Source organism: Dermacentor variabilis, chromosome 5 (assembly GCF_050947875.1).
Source record: "Dermacentor variabilis isolate Ectoservices chromosome 5, ASM5094787v1, whole genome shotgun sequence".
Taxonomy (NCBI): Eukaryota; Metazoa; Arthropoda; class Arachnida; order Ixodida; family Ixodidae; genus Dermacentor; species Dermacentor variabilis.
In genome coordinates, this window is record NC_134572.1 from 14,232,153 (window position 1) to 14,256,363 (window position 24,211).

Here is a 24,211-nt window from a genome sequence, read left to right on the forward strand (position 1 = left end):
TTTGTGTACACCGACAGCTATGGTGGCGCTCTCCCACTCATAAGAATGAGCTTTACTACAAGGCAGCAATTCTTTCCCCAAGCTACTGAGCCTGAAAACGGTGTCGCAGCTGCGAGCTCCTTTAGACCAAATACAGATGTGCCATTCAATCTCCCGAGAAGGCACCAATCTTCTTGCATACTCAATGTTTAGCGTATCCTTTGATGGAAGTTACCATGCATTGCATCATAAACTTTCGCAAGGCTGGATCTTTGTGTGGGGCAAGCGAGGCTGATACTGGGGAGTTTGGGAGCAATGACAACACACCTGCCAATTTCTGCCTGTGCATCGTTTTAGAGCAGTTGAGTGCTGCCGAAATCAGTTTGGGTGACTTCGTGGATGAAGCTCATGTTGCAGTCATTGTCTGTGATGTGCAAGGCTTTGTAATTAATCTGATGAAGAAAGCGAGACTGGAACCGATACCACCACCTGTAAGCACATCACGTTGCTGAAACAGCTCATCTGCACGAAAGCTTTCGGTGATGATCACTTGTCTGCTTGGAATGATATGGAAACCGTAATTGCCGGGTTGTTTTTTAAGAAGCAAAGCAAGTTTACTGTTACTTTGTAAAACATGAAATGTTTTTGTCATTTTGTTGGCTTTACTGAATGCATCCTGCGTGACCGTGATGTTCGTTACAAGTGGCTTTACCTACTATTAGGAATCATGCCACAAATACTTTTGCTTGATGCACTAGGCTAAGCAAAAGTTTGTTACACTGTAGGAACAAAAGTAACCGAAAGGAGAGTTGTCAAATATATGAGAGCAAAGTACAGGTAGCCTCAAGCAGCACCTTCATTTCGGAAGAAAAATAAAAAAAGCTCAAACACATTTGCTATTGTAAACATTAGAAGTATAAGTGAATCTGTGCCAAGGGAAGGGAAACATGGTCGATGGCAGTACTGGAAAGGACTAGGAAACCTGGAGACAGAATGATCTAGGGCTAACAATGGGCACCTATCACTGGAGGGACAGATCTTCGTCCTGCAGAAGACTTAGACTCATGATAAAGAAGGGAGAGCTGATCTCCAAGACTTCCAAATGTTTGTCCTGCTACAAATGCGACATCATTAGATACAACCCTCACAAGGATATAGATGGGCAGCAGTAGAGTCCATGCAGTAAGAGTGCAAACAACAGGCAGGAAAAAAAAAGAAAAAACACAAGCATCTTCCATTTGCACTGCTACATCATAAACATTACCCAGCTCGCCAAGTTTTCTATTCTTGGGCAGTGAAAAACCTGCAGAAAAAAGTTGTCACAAGTACTACTCAGAGTGCATTGCAAAATTAACAGTACACTGCACCCACAATACGAGATGCAGTTCAGGCTTCTTTAAGATAATATAAAAGTTTAATCACTTCGGGATATGTGATCTTGTAAAAAAAATTAACGCTGTTCGTGGGATGTGATGACTGCTTTAGATGTTCTCAGGGGATATTCCAAGGCTGTTGAGATGAGCTTTGAGTGCATCGGCATACTCGAACATGCTCTTGGCCATTGCTTTGTCTATCATGTACTGCGGGAGCCAGCCCTACAAAGAAAAATGTGTCATAATACACGAAAAGGAAATGAGTACTGACATAGTCACAACTAGGTAATCTGCATGTCTAACGGGTGAGCATGAAACTTTATGAAGCAGAAGAATTTGCGAAGATTAATTTTTGCATAGGTTGGGTTTATGTAAAAAGTTCAGCACAGAGTTGACCATAAGCTAAATGTTGCATACGTAAAAAAGCCGAGTATATGTGGCTTTTCCAGCTAAACACAACTGGCTCCTTTGTGCTCCAATTTCGCACAGACAAGGAATACACAATGCATGCAGTTCAGCCCATTCAGTCAAGGGTTTTCGTCTCGGATATTATAAAACAACACAATAGTTTATTTTTGGTTGTGCAGAAATGAAAAAGTGGCATGGATAATGGCAAGTGCTCTCCTGGTGTGCCCCTAACATTCCTATCTGACAAAACGAACATGGCAGGACAGAAACGCTGAAATGTACCATTACGTCAGTGATGCTGATAGGAATAATAACATGTTAGGGTACACTGTTTGCCCCTATGTCTAAAACACATTGAATGTATGGGATGTTTTTAGTGATGCCACACACACAAAAATCGGGTAGGCCGTGTTGGGGACACAACCGCAGTGGGGTACATGAAACATCTTGTGGGTGCTGCTGAGGTCATACGGGCTAGAGAACTGCATGGGCCTGATTTTTTGGCCCGGGCCCACTTTATGAAACCCGGGCCTATGGTACCAAGCCTAAGCCTGGCCCGGGCATACATGACCGAGCCCAGCCTGGGCCCATTTGTTCATTAATACGATTAGCCAGAGCCCGTGTTTGCATGACCCGGCCTGGCCCGAGCACGCTGGAGGAAATTGATGATGATGAACATTATTGATGACTTGCCCTTTGTAGCAGACAATCGGACAGAAAACCTGGTGTGTAATTGAAATGTTGCTTTAGCCGCAGTGGTAGCTTAATGGTTAAGCTGTTTCACTGCTAAGCTCTAGGACGCAGGTTCAATTCCCAGCCACAGTGGCCACATTTCGACGGGGGCAAAATGCAAAAACACCCATGGCACTTAGGTTTAAGTGCATCTTGAAGAACTCCAGGCAATATGAATTAATCTGGTCCTTACTACGGCATGTTTCGTAATCATATTGCGGTTTTGGCACATAATGCACCAGAATATAAATGAAATGTTGCTTATACCGTACATGAAAAGTCATTACAATAAATGGATAGCAACAGTAAAGCATAGTAAAATGTTCTTTAAAACAAATGTATAAGTAACATGAAAAAGCAGACAGGAGCAAACCGAGGGCATTCTTCTTAATGCTCTTGTCTACACTTCACATTGGAAACAACAATTACAAATTCTTAAAGCAAGCTTTTGATTAATAATTTGTTGCAGAAGATAAAGCTTAAGGTAATGTATGGTGAACAGCAAGCAAAAGCAGATGAAATGTAAATTGTTCATATTCTGACTTCACGACATATAATATAAATTGTAGATCAAACTGTCACACACTATGCCCCAGGCTATCCCACAGACAAGGTTCATTCCTTCTTTATGAAATAAAGATAGAAAATACGCTTAAGTAACACTCAGCAACACAAAAGGACTGAACCCGAAACATATATGTATATACACAAACAGTCGAATTTACAAGCATACAGCATAAATAAATGCACGAGTAGAAAGAGTCGCCCTTGTGTTAGCACTAAAATTCATAATACCGTAGTATCGACATTGGTAATAGTGCAGTCACAAAAGCGGTAACAGAGAAATGGTGTGAAGAGCGGTTTTTTGGTAAGTTATTCTTCCTTAAGCAGAAACAATCTTCTTGTGGGAAAAAAATGAGAACTTCATATGTTTTTCTATTTTTTTTGCTAACATATACTAAGAGCCAGCTTTTACACATGTCACTTCAGCCTGGCACAGATTGCCTTAGACTATGCAATCCATAACGTTCGTGTGTGCTCAAAGGCCTGACTTCAGCCAGGGCGTGTGGCTTCAAGCCCGAGTCCGGCCCGGGCCTGCGGCTTCATGCCCGGCTCAAACTTGCCGAAAAAAAGCTTTGGACAGCCTGACCAGGGCCGCCATCTGTGGTATGTCTTCGAAAAGCTGACGTTTGGTTGTCCAGGCTGCGCCCATATCGCGGCCTAGGTCAATCTAGGTTAATCACGTGAGGCAAAACCAAACGTTGGCTTTTCGAACGCACACAAAATAGCGGCCCAGGCAGGGCACGAGCTTTCAGGTTGACCCAAGCCCGTGCAGCGCTTTGGTATGGGCACTAAAGTAAAAAGAATGACATGATCAAAATGGCGTCCCTCTGTCTTGTTGCTCAAGCCTCTTTAGGCGATTTCTGGGCCCTACATGTCAAACACAGGGGCGCCATAACCAAGCAACTATCAAATTTGTGCAACAAGCTGCACACTTGCAAGCTCCGTAACTCCTGATGAGCACAGGTTTGAGTTTGGTGGATTATACTTCCTTGACAGAGTGAGCCCTCTCAAACTCAACCACTCCTGCTCGGATCGACAAACATACTGCTGAGCTATATCCCTGTGAAAGCCAAGCAACAGGTTAATTTTAGCTCAGATTCCATCAAGTGTGGAGTGACAATGGCATTATCTGTGTCAAAACAGCAAGTTGGGCCAGTTGGTTGGGATTCATAGTGGTTCGTTACAGCGCAATACAAGACAAGCACACAAGAAGGTATAAAAATGATGACACGGCGCTGAATCATCTGTGCACGCGATACATGCATGATCGAATAATGGCTCCTTTCCTTTACACAACAATACCAAATTAAGGTTTGCGGGCAGTATGATTGCAAAGGTACAAGTCATAATACTATAACATGTTTTCGTTACATGTGGTTTTAGCAAGCGACCTGCTACGCTGACCGAACTGAAAGACATTTCACATCAATAACATAAATTTTGCTTTAACATAACGGTCACACCATATGTCATTGATATGGAAAAACACTGAGTGTCATTTATTGCTGTTACAGTGATGGCACCACTACTCTGTTCCAGCAAAATCTACAGCATTTGTCTGGTATTGCTACAGGTGTTGCATATTTGTGATTTATTCTGGACGAAACAGACAAGTAATGCACCCAAACATGGCATTAAACTGCATGCACTAAGAAATGGCACCTCTGTGCAAAATTTTAGCACAAGTGATCCAGTGGTGTAAGCTGGAAAAGCGATGCACACCTGTTACTCTTACTTATGCAACATGCAGCACACTGGTCGAAATGACAATTCCAAATAAAGACTTGGTTTTTTTTTTTTTTTTTTTTTGCAGATGCAGCACCCTGTAGTCTTTTGGCATTAATATTACATAAATTATTTCCTTAGCCAGGTGGACACCACAACGTTTTTAATATCCTGAATACTGTCTAGAATTCTTGAGTCTCGTGCAGGAATTCTTCATTAAGTGAGTCAATGCCATGTATGTTAGTATTTTTTAAGGCATGAATTAGAATTTCATTTATTTAGATCGAGCCAAACTCCAATTTGCCTATTCAGATGAACGGTAAATATTTTGATTGGGAAACCACAGAACAGGTATGATAAAAATTCCTCATTAAAGAGAACATCAAATGCTAGTGACCAATGGAAGTAGAATACTGATTTAGTTCAATTATTTTATAATATTCATTGAACATCAGAAATTTTCAAGAAATTGACACAGCATGTTTACATCTCCTTAGCTCCAATAGATTACAATTCCGTAAATAGCAACTGATATAGCATAAAGTCACATGTATCTTGTGAATTTAAGTTTCCCAACATTTGCATAGATTTATGGAATGGATGTAAACTCCCGACTGGCCACACTCATTTTGTGTAATTTAAGACCATCAACCGGATGCAGCATATAGACTTAAAGTGGTATTTGTTTTTGCTACTCTGTATTGGAGTTGTAGCATCTTCACATTTTAAAACATAAAGGCTGCAATTTTCATCCAATTTTTTGACATATTTGATGACATTAACCAAAATTCCGCTCCCACCAGTTACCAGAATTTAACTTCCATATTTAAATGCTGCATACTCGGCACTTTCACTGCAGCAGTAATTCTTCAGGCCTTAATTCCTGAGGGACATGACCCACAGGCAAATTGTGCATCATATTCCTCAGGTGCATTGCAACATGCCACTGATGAATTGTGTACCTCTGAATCTTTCCCGTGCTCCTAAGATATAGCACCACTGTGCTTGCAAAGGGAAGCAGCAGAGGTTTTACGTGCACTGATATTACATGCTGCAGCACAGACCTACATAATCATAGTCACGCAAGGGGTTGAACTGCTGTGACCCACCAGTGACTAATGCCAGAGTGAAAATATTAATTTAACTAAAATTCAGTGGTTGCCTGTAAGCAGTAAATGCATATTGTAGTGCAGTCACCTTGAGATTGACGTTGAGCAGCCACTGGAATTTGCTTCGATTCACTTCCGTATCTGATGGAGCCAGCATGTACAACAGAGGTCCCTGTTCACCTCTGCAAGCAGTAGAAGAATGCTTGTGCTTATGCTACAAAAACCGCTCAAACCAATAGAATGGTTCCAGACATGTTTTTATTCTTATAAAAGATCTGCAGACTTCAGCAATTCTTCTAGCTCTCAACTATTTTACTGCAGCTCTGACCACCTACAAAGCCCCCAATATTATGCTAAACTCCTCTAACCCTGTGAAAACTCCCCTAACTGTGACATTGACATGACGTCTGCTCCTGAATAATGGATAGACAATTGAAAATGCTGTCTCGAGCTATTACCTGCTGTCAAATGTTGCATATGGTGCCCATACCACTTATTAGCTAAACAATACATTCATCACTGCACAATAATGCACTCCACAGCATGATAGATAGATGGCAAGAGCAAGTGTTGTTTCGAACTCTAAACTACCATCACTTTAACATCAAAAACACAATGCACTCACAGCCACTCACACATGGGGCCATAGCTTTCTACTGAAGAACTTGCAGGTGCCAAAGTCTGCACATCGAAGTAGGTTTTAGCCATTATGCTTAGGGGTTCTGTCACCAATGAGCCTTCATTTTCTCACAATGCTGCTTCACTGTTCATGAGCAGAGGTAGATAGAATCCTTCTGTCCAAACTTGTGCAGGTGGCTACATTGCATGAGTGCACTGTGTTATGCGCTGCAAGGACAAGGTAAGATGTTGGATTTTGCTGCCACTATTTTTCATTCAATGCAGACGCCTGCAGCAGTTCAAACCATTCAAGTAAATTTGGTTCTGTTTCAAAACTGACAAACAGTGGGCACTTGGAGGAAAAAAACTTCACTAAGCCTGTAACAGTTAAGCTGTGTGAAATAGATCATCGCAGCTATGAGTTCTCACGAAGAACCTCTATGCTCAATGGCGTTCATGAGAGCAATTGTAGAGCTTATATGCAACTACACATGTGGAACAGTTTACATGCAACAAACAGCATCCATGCTTGAAGCAGCCAAAGGTTGCAACCCAACAGTTCTTCATTGGCAATAAAAAAAAAAAAAGAGCTGAATGCCACACCATCTACACAATGTACACATAGTGCATTAATGTCTCAATAAATATGGACACTTTCAATACTTGCATTAGTTAAAAAAAAATGTGGGCAACCAAAGCACTGTTGAAGTTCCTGCAGGACACCAAGCTAGACGAGCGGCTCTAGCAGGGCAACTGTCTCATATATTCAAGCACTCGCCACTTATCACCACCCATCCCAGTACTTTCACTCCCCTTCCCTCTTCCCCAGTGCAGAGTAGCAGACTAGAGCGCACTAGCTCAGGTCGACCTCTTTGTCTTTCTATCTTCTATCTATTCTATCTCAGTCATTCAGTTAAAAAAAAAAAGAAAACCTTAGAAATAACACTAGCTAATCCGTTAACCATTTTGGACGAGCCCTGAATTTTAGATGCTCGTCCCCAGCTTAATTGATGTTTCAGTTGACAGATGGCAGCACGTGCTTCGTAATTTTGTTGTTCTAGATCTGGAGCATGTTTTTCTTGTGGTAACTGGTATTTTCAAGATGGTGGTGTCTGACGGAGGCAATGCGTGTATCGCTGGCACATCTTCTGGAAAAAGAGACATTTCTTCATCGTCTTCTTCCGATCTTCTGAATATGGTTCAGACACAAAGGTGTACATCGTTTCAGGAAGCAAAGACAAACTTTATTAGGACTGAGGCTAGCAAATCCTCAGACAAAGAAGATAGAGAGGAAAGCTCAGAGGATAACATTGCAAGTGCATGTCTGTGGACTAAAATTGACATGAACAACTTGGCGTCAAAGCCTCTACCACTTCCTTTTTTTCTGTGCCCTGGAAGCAGTTTGCTGTAAGGCTGCCAGCTGAACTGTTTTAATATATTTAGTGTTCGCTACATGATGAGTTGGTTTTAATGATAGTCAATGAAACCACTCAGAAAGCGACTGTGCATCATACCTTGCTTTGAGCTGTACCACACGCTGCCAAAGTTTTCAGTCAAATAACACACTGTTAGCATGCACAGGTAATGTGACACACACAATGAATTTCTGTATATATTCCATAATTTTCACTGATTACTAGCAGGTAGTTGGTGCCTTTCTATTATAGCATACAATAAACTTCAGTAACCTACTTTTATTTATTTATGAGGCAAGTAATATTTTCTGCCTCAAAAAGCTGCATTATATAACAAAGACATTCACAATCAGCAATAAGAAATTTCCTGAAGAAACAAAACAGCTAAAGAGTTGATGTATTTTTGCATGAGGTGTTCGGCAATGCCCTGCTGCCTGAATGGTGTCATGGTGGTCATCCTTGCCTTGAACATTAGCTTTGCTAGGCGCTGAACGCAGTTTAGTTAAAAAAATAGGTTACTTAGAGAGCCTTGTATACAGAGGGTTTTATTTTTGATACACTATTAAGTTCGTAAGAGACTTCTGTGCTGTCCACACAGACAAATGGAAATGCCTGTCGGCTGCAGATTTCATTGCAGCAAAGCATAGGTACCCGAAGAAAAGATTTCATATAATTTTTCAAGGTTGTTGCACATTCAAAATACAGGGTGCACTGTGCTTGAGCAGTGCAGAAAAGTTCCATTCATACTGATGTCATTCACATTAACAAGGCTGATGGAGTACATGAACACAAGTCTTCTTTGTTCATTTTTGCCCAGTAGATTGTCTGGAAAGTGAGTTCCCATATTAAGGAGGCATACGTTCACTGGAATAAGTTTGGTACCATAAGGCTTGTACATTCAATAGGTGAAGCGCCAATAATGACAACACACAAGAAGAAATACAGACCAGGACGAGGCACTACTTGCAACTTTTTATTGAAATCACAGGTGGCTGATTATATAGCCATGAGGAGAGGGGAACGAAAAAAGAGGGACACTGAATATGTGAATGCGCATGTGCGAGAACACTGAAGATAAAGGGAATCACGCTTTTTCTAAATCTGAAACTTATCTAAAAACATGCTTTCATTCGTGTATATATTCAAAGACGGGGTACTGACACAGTTGTCCCCTCTTTTCTTAATCTCGTTGGCCTCCAACAATTCACGCGCAACAGAATCTTTACATTTATACATGATTGTCGTATCATGAAGCCTTGCTTTACATACTTGTTCATCCTCATTCCCGCAGGCCTTGCAATGAAGCGGCAAGTTTGAACAATATCCATTTTTTAATGAAAGCTTATGCTTCCGCAGGTGTTCATTAATACATCGGCCAGTTTGGCCGATATACTCTTTTCCACACTTCAGTGGTATGTGGTATACTACCCCTTCTTCACACTTAAGAAAAGGATTGGTATGTTTAATAGAACACCCTACTTTTTTAGAGTCATCCGGACCAATCAGGCGGCACAAAGTAGCAAGTTTTCGCGGCGCGGAAAAAACCACAGGAATTTTGTATTTCACGGCGACGTGTTTTAGATTATGCGCCACTTTATGAGAATATGGTATCACCACCGCTTTAGCTTTCTTTTCGACTGTTTGACCTTCTTCACTTCTTTGTCTTTCTTTTTTCAGTTTTTTCAATAACACCTCCGAAACTGCGCTTCACTGCAAGGCCTGCGGGAATGAGGATGAACAAGTATGTAAAGCAAGGCTTCATGATACGACAATCATGTATAAAAGTAAAGATTCTGTTGCGAGTGAATTGTTGGAGGCCAACGAGATTAAGAAAAGAGGGGACAACTGTGTCAGTACCCCGTCTTTGAATATATACACGAATGAAAGCATGTTTTTAGATAAGTTTCAGATTTAGAAAAAGCGTGATTCCCTTTATCTTCAGTGTTCTCGCACATGCGCATTCACATATTCAGTGTCCCTCTTTTTTCGTTCCCCTCTCCTCAGGGCTATATAATCAGCCACCTGTGATTTTAATAAAAAGTTGCAAGTAGTGCCTCGTCCTGGTCTGTATTTCTTCTTGTGTGCCGTCACTATTGGCGCTTCACCTATTGAAAGCTATGCACCAACTAGCCCCACAACGTGTTTTACTGCTTGTCCATTATTTGAAATTTTTATGATACTGAGGGTCAGAATAAGAAGGCATAGCTATAGTACCATCCCTATCACTAATAAAGTAGGAGGAGAGTGGTGCTGTTACCAGTGCCACAGAGGTAGAGGAAATGACATCAACTCTGACACCTTAAACTTTAATGCCATTTGTGCAGTGTCACAGACATACATACTCAATGAGATTAAAACGACCACTCATAGCCTAGTGAATTTTGCTTTTGAATGCATGCTTTTGCTCTCAGCTTTGCAGATATGGCTAGACATGAAAACGCATTTGCAAAGTAACTAAACGAGTACATAAAATATGTTTATTAATGATTCTAGTGGTGGCATTGCTTAAACTTTTGCCTGTTAAAGAAATTATAACCTTATGGATGAAAACAAACAGACTGCAGCCACTGCAGCTATCATCATTGCAGTATTTAATGTTATTAAATATGCGCATGTAGCATAAACTTCAGATAAAATGACAATAAGAAACTTAAGCTGCTAGACAAGAGCATTAAGCTTGCCAATGTGGCTTGGGTATCAGCTAGAGGCAGATCTAGCTTTACAACAATATGTTGGCAACTGCGCTTCCCGAACATTTGCTTTTAACCTCTGGGTTAGGTAAACATGTCTCAAGGTTAAACGTAGGGGCATTAAAAAGGACCCAGCCTAAATATATGACGAGCAGTGCTACTACACCTGAGGCAAGAAAAGACACTGACCTCACGACAGTTTTCTTGGGTGGCTGCTTGGCGTGCTCGGCACTGATGGCACACAGTAAGTAGGACTCACCACGCTTCTGCCACATCCTCAGGTTCACAAAATCTCTAGGAAGCGACAGAGGATGGAACATAATGCAATCTCACAAGTGCGAAGTTGTACGTAATGGCACACTGCTGCATAAATGACAAAGCTAACTATGCACTTGGTCAACTCAAACCAGTGATTTTGGCTCATTGAAGTTTATTTCCATGGCAGAAGAACGTGGCCAGAAGTGGCCGATTACAGGATATTCACGAGGCACAAGTAGTCAAGATGTGTCTATTCGTTTGGTCGGAACACACTGAGTGTTGACTGGCATTTTACAAAATATAAAAAAACTGCACCACCAACCCAGTTTCTCAGTTGCAAACGGGATGTAGGCATGTACATGATTTCCTAAACATGTTTCAGTGGAACATGATCAGCCATTTATATCTTGACCAATACAATACAGTGATTCCATTTGCTTGATTCTATCCCTTTGTTATCACCAACCACTTACAACCAGACGACTTGGGTGATAATGCAGGCAGAACACCATTTAGACCACTTATGCAGCACAAAAAGAAAATGAGAACTGTTACATTATCCCGGCCCTGATCATGTAAAATACTGTAATGTTCTTTTTAGTCATACTTGTAAAACTTCAGAGATTAAAAAGAAAAAGAATCTGGGGGTCTCTCACTCTGTGGGAATCGGTTTAAGCGAAGCTTTCATTAGTGTCTGCGAGGAATGGTGTTCCTGCTCAGCGGTCATTTGCATAGAGACCACATGAACCAGTTGGACACATTTTCACTGGGAATAACATGTTTCCGTTTTGTCAATAACGCAGGCACAAGAAAAAAAATGTGGGGACTGCGCCTAGGTACTACGAATGCAGACATGCTTTCATCCGTTTGTCGCTAGCTGAGCTGCACTACGCGACTGTTGATAAATACTCCAGAATGACAACAATATGATGACAATGCTATAACGATTACAATGGCATGAAAACTGTATGACACCACCACCATAAAGACAATGGGAATCACTACGACAAAATGATGACAATGGCATTACGACGACAGAACGAAGCCGATGGCATAATGATGCTGAAGTGACTACAACATTGTGCAGTTGATAGAATGATGCCAATGGTACGACGATGACGGCATGACGGTGGAAGGATCACAATGGCATGTTGATGTTGGCGCTCTTGCCCATGCTTGGGTGCATCAACTGCCGCTGCAGGTTGCCTCAATTTGCACTTCAGTCTATGAACGATTTTACAGACATGCCTTATTAATTCGTACACTTTCACGGCTTCGCCATGTGCCCCATAGAGCCAATGTATAAGGATGTCTGAAATTTCAGACAATGAAACCCTTTGCTGCCCAATTTTATGGACTATTTACAGAGTGACCGCAGGTCCGAAACAACAACCAAAGCAGCCACCACCGCCATTTTCATTATCTCGCAGCATTGAGCCAGTGCTCTTACATGCTGAAACCCTTTGTTGTTTGACTTTCCAGACTTTGCAGTGACTGCAGCTCCAAAATGGCAATAATCGCAGCATCGAACTAGCACTCTTCCACGACAATCCGCTAGTAGCCGTTACCACCATGGCAATGCTAGGCCTAGCCGCTTCAACGTTCACTGCAAAGCTTCCTGCTATTCGGTTCAGTGTTTTCCATTGAAAGAATTCGCCACTGCAAGCAATGACACCGACTCCATCTTTGTCATTCTCACCGACGGCCTCAAATCACAGAAAGTAAAGAGGATAGTACCGGCATTGCATATCCCAAAAAATCAGCCTTGTCGCAGCCAAGCATAAGAAATGCATTGCAGAGAAATATACCAAGAATGCAAAGGAACCACTGTTATGGGACAACATATGTGTTCAATTATACATGCCTGCATTCATCTCCTGTCACAATACGAGCATCGATGCGCATAATTAAGAGTACCAGCAGGCCTTCATAGCTGTCTTGGATGTGCCTGTGGTGATTTGAGCCCTCAATGGCATGCATTAATATTTTCGGACAGCCCGATTTTTCAAATGTTTTTCCGGCCCCTAGATTATACGAAAAATTGGATGTTGACTGTATATCCAGTGTTTCATTGCACTATGTCCAGTAATGGCCAATCGTCCAAGACTGTAGCTATGTGACAGCAAGAATGACAATGGTACGACGAGGACTGCGTGATGACAACATCTTGTGAAAACTGTGAGAAACAGCGTTTCGCTGCTGCTTCAAAAAGCAACTTTTTTTTTTAAATCGCATTTCTGCGAAAACATCAATCCCGTGATTTTTTTCGGAATCGTGAAAAGCTAGCGGCATTAGCTATAAATATGCACTAAAAAACTACAGCTGTTCTGTTCAGACCAAAAAATCTTATTGTCACTACAGACTTAACATTACAACTCAATAATTCGATTATACCCATTATCCCTACTGTTAAATGCCTCGGGGTTGTATTCGAGCAATGTGTTGTGGAACACACAAGTGGATTTAGTCGCTGCTAAAATATCCCGTGTGAGTGGAATTTTGCGCAGGTTGAGATTTTTTTTCCCCTGAAAGTATCAAGCTTCTCCTATACAAGTCGTTACTTCTCAGTCAAGTTAACTATTGCTTAGAACGACAGAAAGCTGAGCTAGTTGGTAAGGATTCATTATGCAAAATAGAAGTGAGGCGTGCAGACAAGACACAAGAGTAGAGAAGTGGACAACACGAACGCCGACTATCAACTGAAGGGGGCACTGAGGTGAAAAAAGAAAGAAGGCACAAAATTCCTCTGCGCATGCTCAGGACTGGTAACACCACGTGTCAATCGGGTAAACGTGCCGGCCTACGTGAGAGATAACTGTTAAGGTACTTAATCTCTTCCTTATGTAAAGAAATCGAAGGCTGACTCACGCACGCACTTCCACCATTATAGATATGCCATGCCTCTACCATAAGACGCGTATCTTCATTCTTATGCCTGTACAATATCGCGCATTCATCTAACTCTGGCGTGTAGTTACAATCTCGGCAATGAAGCGAAAGATTAGAAGGCGATCCACCGTCCCGTTTGCCCTACGTAGAACTGGCCACAGCTAAGGGGAATTTTATAAACCACACCCATGCGACAGTCAGTAAAACAGTTGTTCTTATTGTGCTTCACTGGACAAATATCTGTTCATTTTTTGCCTTTTACCCGCTCCTTTTTATTCTGTACGGCAGCGCATATCTTACCTAGCTTATTGGGAGCAGTGAAAGCAACATTAACATCATATCTACTAGCAACTTTCTTAAGCCTGTGCGACACTGAATGAATATACGAGATAGCCACTACTCTTTTTTTGCTATTACTGCTTTCTGTAATCACGTCCGTCCCTCTCGAAACCGACTTCTTTAGGCGCTCAGCCACAGTGGCCACCACTACACTAGGATACCCTGCTTCTAATAGGCGCCGGACCTGCACATTAAAACTGGCGCTCATTTTGTGCATGCACAATCTGGTGAGGGAAGACTTAAGGCACGACATGGCAATTCCGTTTTTTACTAATTTAGAATGCTTGGATTGAAAGTTTAGCAACGGCTTTGAAGATCTTGGGGAGTACTGCCAACAAACATGATTTTGTTCGAAGATCAAGGTAATGTCAAGAAACTGAATTACGCGTCGCTGAGGAAATTCCTTGGTAAACTTTAATCCTCCCCCATAAAGTTTAAATTGCTCACTTACTGAGGTAGCAGCGGAATCGAATTCTTCCCTATTACAGAAAATCAGGTAATCATCAACGTAACGAAATATCTTGATAACACTATCACCCAAGGCTTTCTCTAAGCAGTTGTCAACGTTACTCAGGTAAATGTTGCTAAGAATAGGGGCAACCTTTGAGCCAATACAAATGCCTGATTTCTGCAAGGGTTCTTCTATGGTTATCACTCACGATGGCATCTCCAAGAACCAGTACCTTATTTGACGGTGAATTATTAGAAAGGTGTTTCCTCTTACTTTGTTGAAGCTCCGGACCATAGAAGAACCCTTGCTTTAGGTCCTAAGCACTGTTTTAAGCCTAACGTAAAACCCGTTGACGTTTTAAGCATACCGCGCTGCATAACCAGGCTCGTCCCGGAAGAAGAACGCTCACGCTGTATTTCGGATTGCATTGCTAGCATTAAACAATCAGATTCTCATTTTAAGACGCCTGACCCTGTCCGACCGTTAGTTGATTACCTTGTGGAGCATAAACTTAGACCAGTAATATCTGACAAGGAAGGTTATTTCGTAATTATGCCAGATGACATGTTCTCAGAAAAAGCGATTTCAGCCATAGAAAAGAATTTGCAGCCACTAAAACTCAAGCCTTCAGTAGTTAAGCAACGTGCGGTTGACCTCTTGTCAAGACATAATCTTGATAGGCTTGTCTGTAATGTCAAGAAAGCTAAATCCCTCACTTTAGAACTGTTTTTCTCGGCCAAGACCCATAAACAAGAAATTCCTTTTCATGCTATAGTGTCAGAGAAAGGGACGTGGCAGGTCTGTGTCGCTAGTTACCTTCAGAACTGCCTAGCTTCTCTAGTTTTTTCAGACCCCTTTTGCCTGCGTAATTCTCAGGCACTAGTTCAGTATTTGAGAGAGGAAAATCCTGGTGATTGTACAGCGTTTAGTATGGATATCGAAGACCTGTATTATTCCTTGCCGCATGACGGGTTGCTAAATTCCGTAAATGAGTGCATTAAAGAACAAGTGCAAGAGTCAGCTTTTATTGACAGATGCGGTGTTTCCACGGGAGCTTTTCTAGAAATTCTTTCAATGTACTTGAAGTCGACGCTCATTGGGTGGAGAGATGGTGTTTTTCTGCAGAAATCAGGCATTTGTATTGGCTCAAAGGTTGCCCCTATTATTAGCAACATTTACCTGAGTAAGGTTGACAACTGCTTAGAGAAAGCCTTAGGTGATAGTGTTATCAAGATATTTCATTACGTTGATGATTACCTGATTTTCTGTAATAGGGAAGAATTCGATTCCGCTGCTACCTCAGTAAGTGAGCAATTTAAACTTTATGGGGGAGGATTAAATTTTACCAAGGAATTTCCTCAGCGACGCGTAATTCAGTTTCTTGACATTTCCTTGATCTTCGAACAAAATCATGTTTGTTGGCAGTACTCCCCAAGATCTTCGAAGCCGTTGCTAAAATTTCAATTCTAAATTAGTAAAAAACGGAATTGCCATGTCGTGCCTTAAGTCTTCCCTCACCAGATCGTGCATGCACAAAATGAGCGCCAGTTTTAATGCGCAGGTCCGGCGCCTATTAGAAGCAGGGTATCCTAGTGTAGCGGTGGCCACTGTGGCTGAGCGCCTAAAGAAGTCGGTTTCAAGAGGGACGGACGTGATTACAGAAAGCAGTAATAGCAAAGAAGAGTAGTGGCTATTCCGTATATTCATTCAGTGTCGCACAGGCTTAAAAAAGTTGCTAGTAGATATGATGTTAATGTTGCTTTCACTGCTCCCAATAAGCTAGGTAAGATATGCACTGCCGTACAGAATAAAAAGGAGCGGGTAAAAGGCAAAAAACGAACAGATATTTGTCCAGTGAAGCACAATAAGAACAACTGTTTTATACTGACTGTCGTATGGGTGTGGTTTATAAGATTCCCCTTAGCTGTGGCCAGTTCTACGTAGGACAAACAGGACAGTGTATCAATCAGAGGCTAATGGAACATAAAAGGTCATTAACTGGTGGATCGCCTTCTAATCTTTCGCTTCATTGCCGAGATTGTAACTGCACGCCAGAGTTAGATGAATGCGCGATATTGTACAGGCATAAGAATGAAGATACGCGTCTTATGGTAGAGGCATGGCATATCTATAATGGTGGAAGTGCGTGCGTGAGTCAGCCTTCGATTACTTTACATAAGGAAGAGATTAAGTACCTTAACAGTTATCTCTCACGTAGGCCGGCACGTTTACCCGACTGACACGTGGTGTTACCAGTCCTGAGCATGCGCAGATGAGTTTTGTGCCTTCTTTCTTTTTTCGCCTCAGTGCCCCCTTCAGTGGATAGTCGGCGTTCGTGTTGTCCACTTCTCTACTCTTGTGTCCTGTCTGCACGCCTCACTTCTATTTTGCATAATTAACTATTGCCATCTTGTTTGCAGTACTGCTATTCTTACTAATATCACCACGCTACACAGAATACAAAAAAAGGCTGCCCGTAGTATTCTGGATGTTCCCCACGACACCCATACGCATCCACTTTTTAAAAAACTGAATTTACTTCCTATGCCTGATATTTATGAGCAAACACTAATTAACTGGTATAAGACAGGTATTCACAGAAATAACACGTTAACTACTATCTCGAACTTAAAACATAGAGATAGGAAGCTGAATACGCGCAGTTGCAAACTCTGGGAGATGCCACGGGCAAGGGCTAACTACACCCACCCAATGTTGCGCTTTAGATTACCGTCCTGCCTAAACAAAATGTACATCGTCTAAACATTCATTATTGTGATTTTTTATTTCTTTTCTTTGTTTCCGCAAAAAGAAAGAAAAAAAAAGATGACAGCATTTTTTGTTAGAGTGTATTTGCCGAATTGTGCATTGCATTATTTATCGCCTTACGTATTTGTTAATTTCATGTATGTATAACGTGCATGCGTAATTAGCGTTCTCTTCTTTTTTCTGTTTCAATTGTATCGTTACATACATACATATGTGCATTATGTTTGTCAGTCATCTTACTGGGACTCAGTTGACTCTTATTGAATATGTAATACTTCACCTTATGCTCTGTCACTGCCTGTTAAAGAGGGCTGCGGACCATGTCAAGCCATAGAAAGGCTTTTCGTTCACAGTCCTCAACATTTTGGTATTGAAATAAAGTGCACTGAATTGAAATAGTCGTGAATCTGTGCAACTAGACTTGCCAATCTGAGAGGCTTGTCAACTGCCATTTCACCATGAATGCAAATTTGTGAAGTATGGTCGTTAACAGATTGCAGTGACAAAAACCAATTTTAAGAGAACTGTCAACACAGGCATGTATTGCAACAGTCTTCCAAACAGTTGCACTTGCCAGTAGCCAACATACCGAGAAGAAATGACTCCTTTTGCGCCATCTGAAAGTATGTACACAATGTCGGTCTGACTGTCTATGCTCTCTATTACCTGCAAAAATAAAAGAAGGGATGGGGGAAGGGTTGTAATGAAGAAGCAAAGACACACTGCTGTTATAAAGACATGAACCGAATTCTGCCAAATGGCTATATTTTTAACACTTTCAGCATTATACTCGCGTACAACTTTTTTGTGGCTGTGAAGGAAAAGCTACGGGAGTGGAGCTTCTGCACATGTGTTACCGCGCCAAGTAGTCCACCAGCATTTGACAGTGCTTTTGGCTGCTCGGAACAGATGCTGAATCAATGCAGCTTCCGAGTGCCCTGGTTCCACGTTTGCCCAGAGGTGGAAGGGAAAAGCTGCGAAATAAGTTAAATTTTACATTCAGTGGTGTGTTTTGCCTTATTTGACTATTGCTAATAAGGTGTTCATGTTTTCTCTGCCCCAGCTTAAACTAATGTGGATGAAAACACAGCACTCTTTTCAGAAGCACTCTCACTTGTGCACGCTTTGCCTCCGTAGTTTTCCTTCATAGCCAGAGAAAGTTGTTCGAGAGTTTAGTGATGGTACCAATATGTTGCTGCGTTTCTATCCTGCCCTGATGTATGTCACTGATGTACCCATACATTCTCCACCCTTTCCAGTAAGATGTGTGCAGCAAGATGAAGTCAGCACGGTTCGAGGTAGTTCTGGCATCTGCTGAATATATTTCTAGAAGCATATTATCTAACCTCTCTGGGACTGCTCAACCTGGGTTTTTGCTAGTGCACTGCGAAATACGCCTCTTCGTGGGCGTGGTTGCGTTGAAGAGCATTCAGAGGTGAGAGATGTGGCTCTTGGATTTTGTGTACCACTACCGCGGCTATTCCCCATTCAAATATTTGTGCTGCAGTGCAAGGCCACCACTCTTGCATGCCTCTGCCATCTGCCGTACATTTACAGGAAGTACTTTTTTTTTAAATTCTGACACAGCAGCGCTATCGCGGAAGTGTGCTTGTCAGAACGAAGCTAGGCAGGAGATACAAAATGAAGATAAGAATGTGTCGACCATGCCAAGAGTGCATTGGCCATTATTCGCATCATTTTTTCCCTTCTACATAACCAAAAATATACTCTTGTTTTCATTTTAAAACATCTGAGAAAAAACTTCGACGCCAGGGGTGTATCACCTCCAAAAGAACAACACTAAAAGGGTTAATAGAACTGTATTAAAAGAATTATGTCAATGTAATAACCTAGTGTTCTGATAGTACAACATTTATGGGGCCAGACAAAAACTAAATGTAGAAGTTGTTGTATAATATGTATATTTTAAATAATTGGCTATAGAGCTTAGCCTCATGCAACATATGTGTACAGAAATATACTCATGCACACATATCTACAAATATTTAAAGCGTGGTGTTAACACTTGTTTGTTCTTCTGTAATTTTCTGGCACACGAGAGATTGTTTCTGCTAAACATAGTGCACTTTGCAGCAATACCCACAGGATGCTGCCATGAGGAGTGGTGCATATGGCCACTGCAGTGATAAAATATGACCTAGTATTAGCAGAAACTTCCTAGCTTTAGATATGTGTGTGAAAACAAAATGCAACAAAATGCTGTAAAGTATGTACATTTGTACATTATGCAATTTTGTACAGTATTTACAGAAATCATCCAATAATGTTTCTAGAGATGCTAGCAACCTCCACAGCAACACAAGTGAACATGTTCAATTATTGCACAAACTGAGCAAGAACATGCAATTTTATTATTCATTTATAACTAAGTGATGAAAAATGGGTAGGTAGTCCTCTCCAGGGCACATGCGATTTCAGTCATGTCTTCACAGTAAAGCACTGTAATTAGATATTGATATTGTATTCTTGACAGCGCTTAACTAGTACAGAAAGGGAAAGGAGGTATTTTCCCCCAGAAAGTATAGTTTTCACTGAATTACTTCAGCCATTTGAATGCATGAAGGCACAGCAAGCAGAATAAATGAATGAATTCTGGGGTTTTACGTGGCAAAACCACGATTTGATTAGGAGGCATGCTGTAGTGGGAGACCTCTGGATTAATTTTGACCGCCAGGGTATCTTTAACATGCCCCCAATGCATGGGACACGAGCGTTTTTGCATTTTACCCTCATCGAAATGCAGCTGCTGCGGCCAGGATTTGATCCTGCAACCTCATGCTTAGCAGTGCAACACCATAGCCACTAAGCCATCGCAGCAAGTTTGCAGTAATTAGTAGCACTACATTGACACATAGTGATGCACATGAACATGCATGAATCCAGAAGCACGATGCCATGCGCCCATCTTATAACATCATTTTAGCGTACACTTCTACCTAATGCTAGCTGCTGCAATAATTTACTAGCAGAAGGCACTAGCTATAAGCAACAGATGTACAGTACGATCCGCTGTTAAAGAGAACACTAAATTCATGCTTCGGGACTGATTACAGCTCAGTTTTGATACAGAGGCCTCAGCAGTAACTTGTTTCCATTAGAGGTCTAGGCAACACGTGACATAGCAATCTTTTTCTTCCGAGTTTATATCTTCAAGTTATGTTGGTTTGAATAATAATTAGCTGTTCCCTTTAACAGCAGCCCTTACTCTACATCCTGTGTAGTCAAAATTAATCAAAGTCCCCATTCCACAGTACAGTCTCTCAGCTCATCTGTGGATTTGTGGCATGAAAACCTGTCAAACAGTACTCATCACACATGGCACTGTTTCTACCGTAGAACACAAACAGCATACCCTGGCTTCTTTCACTGAAGGGTTCCACAGAACTTGCTCCTCCAATCGGTTGAATAAAATGTCCAAAATAGTTTCTGGAGGTGCTGGCAGTGTACCCTGAAGTGTAGATGAAGCATTTCGTTGAGTATGTGCATTACACACAGCAAACATTTGAAGCTACAAACTCGTACGGAAAGAGCACACAATTAGGCACCTTTTTACAAATATTCCCTTTAACTCTGATATTGAAAACACCTTGTACACTAGAAGTGCAAACAAGGTCTTGAATATAAAGGTAATCTTATCAAGGCACCTAAAACTGCCGAGTTTCAGCAGGACCTTGAATATTGTTGAGTTCAACATTCAAAATTAAGAAACCCATTTGCTAACGAATAATTTATGACATTCCTCATTAGTCACAGGGAAGTTGTGTTGTTCTCTTGTTTTGAGTGAATAAAAAACTAATTTAATTATTGCGTTTGAATGGAAACATTGAAACCACTTTACATAGATATTCACAACAATCTATCATTTTGCACTGCTGCTACTGCTGCCAACTGAGAAGTCCAAAAAAGCAGAACATAGAAGCTACTAAATGCCCAATTCTTGGGCTTAGTGTGTCTGATGGTTCATGTAATGGATATGGAACAGTCGTGAATATGCATGGTGACTGTGTAAGACAGTAAAAGCCTGTGAAGTGCAAAATTCAATGCTGTTAGATTAGTATTTGTAGATTTGGACAATGTCTTCCATTTGACAGCCTAATAGTCTAACAGATAGCGGAGTAACTGTAAGATTTGCTGCTTCCACTAACAAAATGTGTGTGTGTATATACACAATACCATGACTTATTATGTGCAAACACTGGGGAGATTAGTTTCAATATTGCCACATGGTTATTGGCATAAGTTGGCAAAATAAACAAAACTCACTCGGACTCGTTCACAAAATAAGTTTTTTTTTTTTTTTTTTTTGCTTAGATATCACTCAGACTCGGACTCGCAAAATTCTACTCAGCTTGGCCCGCTCCGACTCAGACTCATCAATATTCCACTCAGCCAAGCTCACTCAGACTCACCAAAATTCTACTTAGCTGGACTCACTCATGACTGTGCCAACTTATGGTTAGCGGCAGTTTCAGTGAAATCATTAAGAGTTGAAATAAAGTCCTTTCTTTTTTAAATGAAAGTGTATATGTGTTAGCTAATGAACAGAAAATTCTGTTGGCACATGTTTGGGTAGATATTTTGGCCTATGCAATAAGAGTTATACTTGAAATGTTGAAGTATGGTGCTTCATTTGTAGAATTAACGTGCTCAACATTGTCGTTAATGTATGTGGACTGGGTTTTCAAGCTTGATTTTTGTGTTCACATCCAGCATGAACCGCACCCAAAATCCTAAGTTTTGAATCAGCTCATACTGCATTACCCGCAATACTGTCTACAAGTGCACCTTTCCAGGAGAAGCAAGTTGGGAAGCCCTGTCTATCACTGGGCAACACAGAATGCCACAGACACACTCGTTTTACTTTAGGTAGCACTTGAGCAGAACAAGAAGAGAGGATGAGAATGCATGATTGCACAGACTTCACGATGTTAGAAACACATACTGCTCCAAATATAGAGTAAGCAGTGCCTCCCCTAAACAGGAAGCCAAAAGGAAGCAATCCAAGAAACATACCGCATATTTGTAGACTTTGCCAAACTTGGAATGGTGGCAGGTCTGAATGGCACTGTTGTGGTCCATCTTTTCAGTTTTCCAATTGCTCTCATGGAAGATCTTCAAGGCTGTATCCAAGGCCTCCTCAGCTTTGCGCTTGTATGAACGCTCCTGTTGATCCCCATGTGCGTAACAAGCATAAATTTACCACTCCCACACGCGCTAGCCATTCAAAAATGCATGGATTCAAAGGCGGAATTCTCAAGTGGTCATTTCTGATGTTACTATGCATCACTTTTGTGAGCTTTTGCATGACTCAGCACCAAATGCATCAGCATTTGTGACCAACAGCATTTTTGGCACTGTGCAAAGCTTGCTATCAGAGCCAGGAACGTTGTCAGCCGTAGATGCCGGCATTGGACATGCCAAAGTATACAGATGACAGTGTTCCTGACACTATGCACCGATAGCAAGCTTGGCAGAGTGTCAGAAACGCTGCTGGCCATATGTGCTGATGTGTTCGGTCTAACGTCGCATGCACTCTTGAGAAAGTGGTACCGTACTTGCACGATTCTACCGCGCCCCTGATTGCAACGCACAGTTACATTACCACCCAAGCATCCAAACAAGAATTTGGTAACGATTCTACCATGCACATAAAGTAACGAAGCTTGAGTCCACACGTAACATATTGCAACAACTTTATGGAACATACAAAGACACACAGACTCGCACACAGCTGAACCTTAGCGGCTAGTTGCTGTCAGATTTTTCTTAAACGGAAAGGGGCCATGGAATCTTCCGAATTATATGGAAATAGAAAAAAAAACAAATTTCGATGAGAAAGCAATTAATTTTGATGAATTTGGAAGCCAGCAACGAATGATGCAGTTTCAAGCCACGCTGAATATTTCCTCATACGCAGTACAAATTAAGTGAAGCCAGCAACGCTTTCGGCTGCACTCTGACCTTGTGGCTGATAGCATCGCCTGCACTGGGACGACGCTATCATGAAAAAGCGCCAGCAGCGGGGAGCAAATACTTCGTCTGCCTCTCGCTCCAACGGGTCACTGGAACTCCAGATTACGCAACCTTCAATACTAAATGCACGGGAAGACAGTTTACATGATGCCACGCTGTCTCAGCACACCACTCTTCGCACACGCGGCAGATTACCTCTAAAGCATGGTGCGCGTCTGTGTACGTGCTCAGCCGCATTTACAGCCATGCGCAGCCACAGCTGAGATGCGCACCAGTAATCGCGACGCTCGCCAACTTACCCTCCCCCCACTCCACCCTTTGTGCGCGCTTGATCGTGTTACCCTGAGCTCACTCACCTCCCCCTCCTTCCCGTTGCTCGTGCGGGGAGGCGGCACATGTGCGTAAGCCACCGTCTTTCTTACACACCATCGTACCCTTTCATTTGCACCTAATGCACAAAGTGCGTGGGGCGCGATAGGATCTTATCGCACTTGGAATTTATACAGAGCTTGATGCGGCTTCACTTCAGCGGTCACTCTTGTCATGCCGCGCGTGATCTGAGAGGTGCATTTGTAAGCAGCTACTTGTAATTCAATCAGTTCTGCATCTGCGGAAGTGTCCATTTATTGTCTCGGCATTCCTTAGCTATGGAAGCGAAATTTCGTTATAGTGAAATCTCATACAAACACACTTTGTTACATTGGGGTCCTAATTACATGGTGTTCTTTAATAATAATAATATTTGGGGTTTTACGTGCCAAAACCACTTTCTGATTATGAGGCACGCCGTAGTGGAGGACTCCGGAAATTTTGACCACCTGGGGTTCTTTAACGTGCACCTAAATCTAAGCACACGGGTGTTTTCGCATTTCGCCCCCATCGAAATGCGGCCGCCGTG

The 24,211-nt window shown here is 41.8% G+C and overlaps 1 protein-coding gene across 4 annotated transcripts in view; it reads right to left on the bottom strand.

The window, feature by feature from the left end:
- Window positions 1-1,370: 1,370 nt before the first annotated feature.
- The window catches only part of Start1 (Steroidogenic acute regulatory protein-like), a 45,498-nt gene continuing 22,657 nt past the window's right edge, over window positions 1,371-24,211 (bottom strand). For 2 of the 4 annotated variants that reach the window (XM_075691769.1, XM_075691770.1), the window contains 6 exons: window positions 22,354-22,503; window positions 20,693-20,788; window positions 17,909-17,985; window positions 10,803-10,907; window positions 5,979-6,072; window positions 1,371-1,574 (listed from right to left, as the gene is read on the bottom strand). In XM_075691769.1, coding sequence (XP_075547884.1) covers window positions 1,461-1,574; window positions 5,979-6,072; window positions 10,803-10,907; window positions 17,909-17,985; window positions 20,693-20,788; window positions 22,354-22,503 — 636 coding nt within the window. In that variant the 3' untranslated portion in view covers window positions 1,371-1,460. The remainder of the gene's footprint in view (window positions 1,575-5,978; window positions 6,073-10,802; window positions 10,908-17,908; window positions 17,986-20,692; window positions 20,789-22,353; window positions 22,504-24,211) is intronic. The other 2 variants (XM_075691771.1, XM_075691772.1) reach the window with 2 other exon arrangements.